The following is a 3,115-nucleotide window of genomic DNA, read 5'->3' as shown; positions in this document are numbered from 1 at the left end:
GCGAGTGACGGTAAACCCGGTGCCGAGCAGACGTGCTCGCCTCGCACCTCGGAACGAGGTCCCCGGGCTTTGTCCCAGCCGGCGGCCAGCACAGAGGACTGTCAGTTATGTGAACAAAGCAATTTAAAAGTTCCGAAAATCATCCGCGGCCACGCCACCCTGAACGAGCCCGGTCCCGTCTGATCTCGGAAGCTAAGCCGGGTCGGGCCTGGTCAGCACTTGGATGGGAGACCACCTAGGAGGACCAGGTGCTATAGGCATAAAGAATAATAAATAAAAAATAAGGGATTGTAAGCTGACAAGGTCCTTGCGATCTGTGAGGTCAACCAAGGGTTGCCTCACCAAAAAAAAAAGAGTTCAGAAAATCAATTCGGAAAAACAAGACACCGTCCGCAGCACAGGTGCTGTGTCAACTGTCCCCTCAGAGGTCAGTTTAAGTGCTCATTCGGCCAGAAGCGCCAAGGAAGTTCCAGAACCCCTTTTACAGCGGCAGGAAAAGCCCTTCGGCCAAGGACACAGGAGCCAGCTCAGCGACCTCAAAGCCGGGCGTCCTGGTGAGCAGATGAGAACGCGGACTCTGGCGGAAGCTTCCCAGACCCCCTTCTCCCTGCCCTGTGCCCCCCTCAGCGTGCGCTTCTTGTCTGGGCTCTGCTTCCTGAACTTGACCCCCGGACGGTGGGCGGGGCTCCCGGGCGCAGCACCTGTTGTAGCCAATGGGCTTGTGGTTGCACGGTTCCCAGATGTTGGACCCTGCCACGCAGCAGTCCACGTAGTAGCCCAGCAGGTCCTCGTCCTGCCTCGGCCTGTCCCACCGCACCACCACAGACGTCTTCGTGTCACGGGACGCGAAAACCCGGCCAGGAGCAGAAGGAGCGGCTTGAAAGGGGGAACACAAATGGACGTGGTCAGCGCCTCCAGCCTCTGGCAGACGCACCAGACCCTCTGGCCCCTCTATCCGCGGGGTTTGGGCCGGTAGGTGAAATTTGGTCAAGGAAGACGGGCCAGGGACACAAATAAGGGGTGGGCAAACAGCCAGGGGACCCCAGAGGTCCTCACCATCCTCTCTGTCCTCCCAAGGCCCCGCCTGTCCCCAAACAGAGGGACGTGCAATCGCGCGGCCACCAAGACCACAGCAAAGATCTCCAGTGACACATGCACTTTGGCTGACTGGGCGGCAACTGCCTTGGAATGAGAATTTAACGCTTGCGAGAGAGCGAGACGCATTTGCATCGGCTCCAGCGGACTGGAGAGGGGACTCGAGTGCCAGCCCTGCCGCCCGGACCCCTCTCCCCAGCAGAGCCCGGGACGTGTACGGCAGCATGTGATCGCCTCGGAGAGGGGGCTGCAGCCACACGGGGAAGAGACTCCGGCGCACTCAGGGTTGAGTGACCATGGCCTAGAAATGTTTCTGAGCCATTTATCACTTTCACAGAGGAAGATGGAACTTGGAAGCATGGCAGAGAGAGCGTCGCCTCACGTCAAGGAGGCGCCTTGAAGTTTAACTCCTGGGCCACGTTTGTCCGTGCAAAGTAGTGGTTAAGTGATGTCGCCTTATTCGGGGCCCGTCCTCACTTCTGGCCACGCGCTGACTACTCACCGACGGTGTCCTGAGCCTGGATGGGGGGCGTGATTTCCGACGGCTCGCTCAGGCCATGCTTGTTTGCAGACAGAACTCGGAACACATATGGCTTCCCCTCGGCAAGGTCGAAGACGGCGTATCGAGGGGACCTCACGCCCACCTGGGCGTTGACCCGTTGCCAGCTGCCACTCCCGACCATGGACTGCAGGGGTAAGCAGGGCGGATGACAGAGAGCCCGGGCTCCCCCACATCGCGTTGAAGGGAGTACTCCATCGAGCGACCCAAACTGTACTTCAGGGGCGTCCACCCCGTATCCACTGACTGAACCATCAATAAATCTTCCCTGAACTTTATGAAAAGGGGAGCCGATTTGGAGAAGGGGGTAAGAAATTACCAAAAGTTGGAAATGCTTATCAGTAAAATTTTCGCTTGAGAGGGAATAATTAAACCATAGAAAACTTAAGGGAATCAATACATAGGTTATACTTTTAGTAAAATGGAATGAACTGTAAATAGTTAACAATCATTTAGGAATACAGTCATAAAATGCCGTCATAAATCAACTGTTCGCTTTCGGTTTAAAATTATCACTATTTTGCAGCTCCTCATAGTGGTAATGATGTAACAGCCACCCCGATAACTAGCGACAGGGTAAGGTATGTTGCGATACATTCATATTAAAATGTAGCCTTTAAGTTATTGTATAAAGGTCTTTAATAGGGCGAGAAGAATTGGATCATTTTGTTAAATGTAATTAAAATGTAAATCGTATCTATGATTTAGCAAGTATGTAAAAACCTGGAGCGGAAAAGACTGTGAATACATACACCGCTTGTTAATGCGACTTTCACATAACGACAGAATTGTTGGTGGTTTTAATTTTATTCCATAGAAGCTCTGTGTTTTCCAAATGTTCTATGCTGCATGCTTAATTTTTGTCACCAATTTAATTACACTTTAATTACATTTAAAGGTTTAGTTGGGTGTTTAATTTTTTTCCCCTTCTGAGGCAGTCTAGCTGGGTGCAAGGCAGGTCAACCTGCTCTAGGCCCCCAGAAAGAGCTGCGAACACTTTGTGAATAACAATCCAGCCTTCTGGGATTGGGGTTCTTGTTTGAAGGACAGGTTTTCTCTCGTTTTCGCAAAAGCGAAGTCACTGTCTCAGAGCTGACACAGGTGTTCATGGCAGGGTCTCACGGGGCCACATGCGTCCTCCGTCTGGGGAGGTGGGGGTGACACTTGGCTGGGTGCTCAGATGAAGGGACCCTGGTTGGAAAAGGGAGCATAAAGCAAGAGCGGGGGAAGCTACCAGGGACTCGCTGCCAAGTCTGCAGAAGCCCACGAGAGGCAGGGGAGGCTGATGAAGCCCCTGGCAGCTCGTCCTTCACGCAGGGGCTGCGGGACAGGGAGACGCCCAGCACCGGCCTCTGGGCCTCTGGACGCTGCACCCGTGGGCCTCAACGCAGAGAGGACAGGCCACGCGCCATCCGGAGTGAGCCCCGAGCAGAGCAGTCGGCCACGGTCACGTGCGTGGTC

At 54.1% G+C, this 3,115-nt stretch overlaps 1 protein-coding gene and 1 pseudogene across 1 annotated transcript in view; one reads left to right on the top strand and one right to left on the bottom strand.

Moving 5' to 3' along the window:
- Positions 1-3,115, bottom strand: part of MYOM2 (myomesin 2) — a 103,160-nt gene that overhangs the window by 71,593 nt on the left and 28,452 nt on the right. The window contains exons 14-15 of the mRNA XM_023526072.1: positions 1,598-1,781; positions 667-876 (exon numbers count right to left, since the gene is read on the bottom strand). Of these exons, the coding sequence (XP_023381840.1) occupies positions 667-876; positions 1,598-1,781 (394 nt within the window). The remainder of the gene's footprint in view (positions 1-666; positions 877-1,597; positions 1,782-3,115) is intronic.
- On the top strand, positions 142-260 carry LOC111733924 (annotated as a pseudogene).

This window comes from Pteropus vampyrus, unplaced genomic scaffold (assembly GCF_000151845.1).
Source record: "Pteropus vampyrus isolate Shadow unplaced genomic scaffold, Pvam_2.0 Scaffold690, whole genome shotgun sequence".
Lineage (NCBI taxonomy): Eukaryota > Metazoa > Chordata > Mammalia > Chiroptera > Pteropodidae > Pteropus > Pteropus vampyrus.
This window is presented reverse-complemented; position numbering and strand designations above follow the sequence as displayed.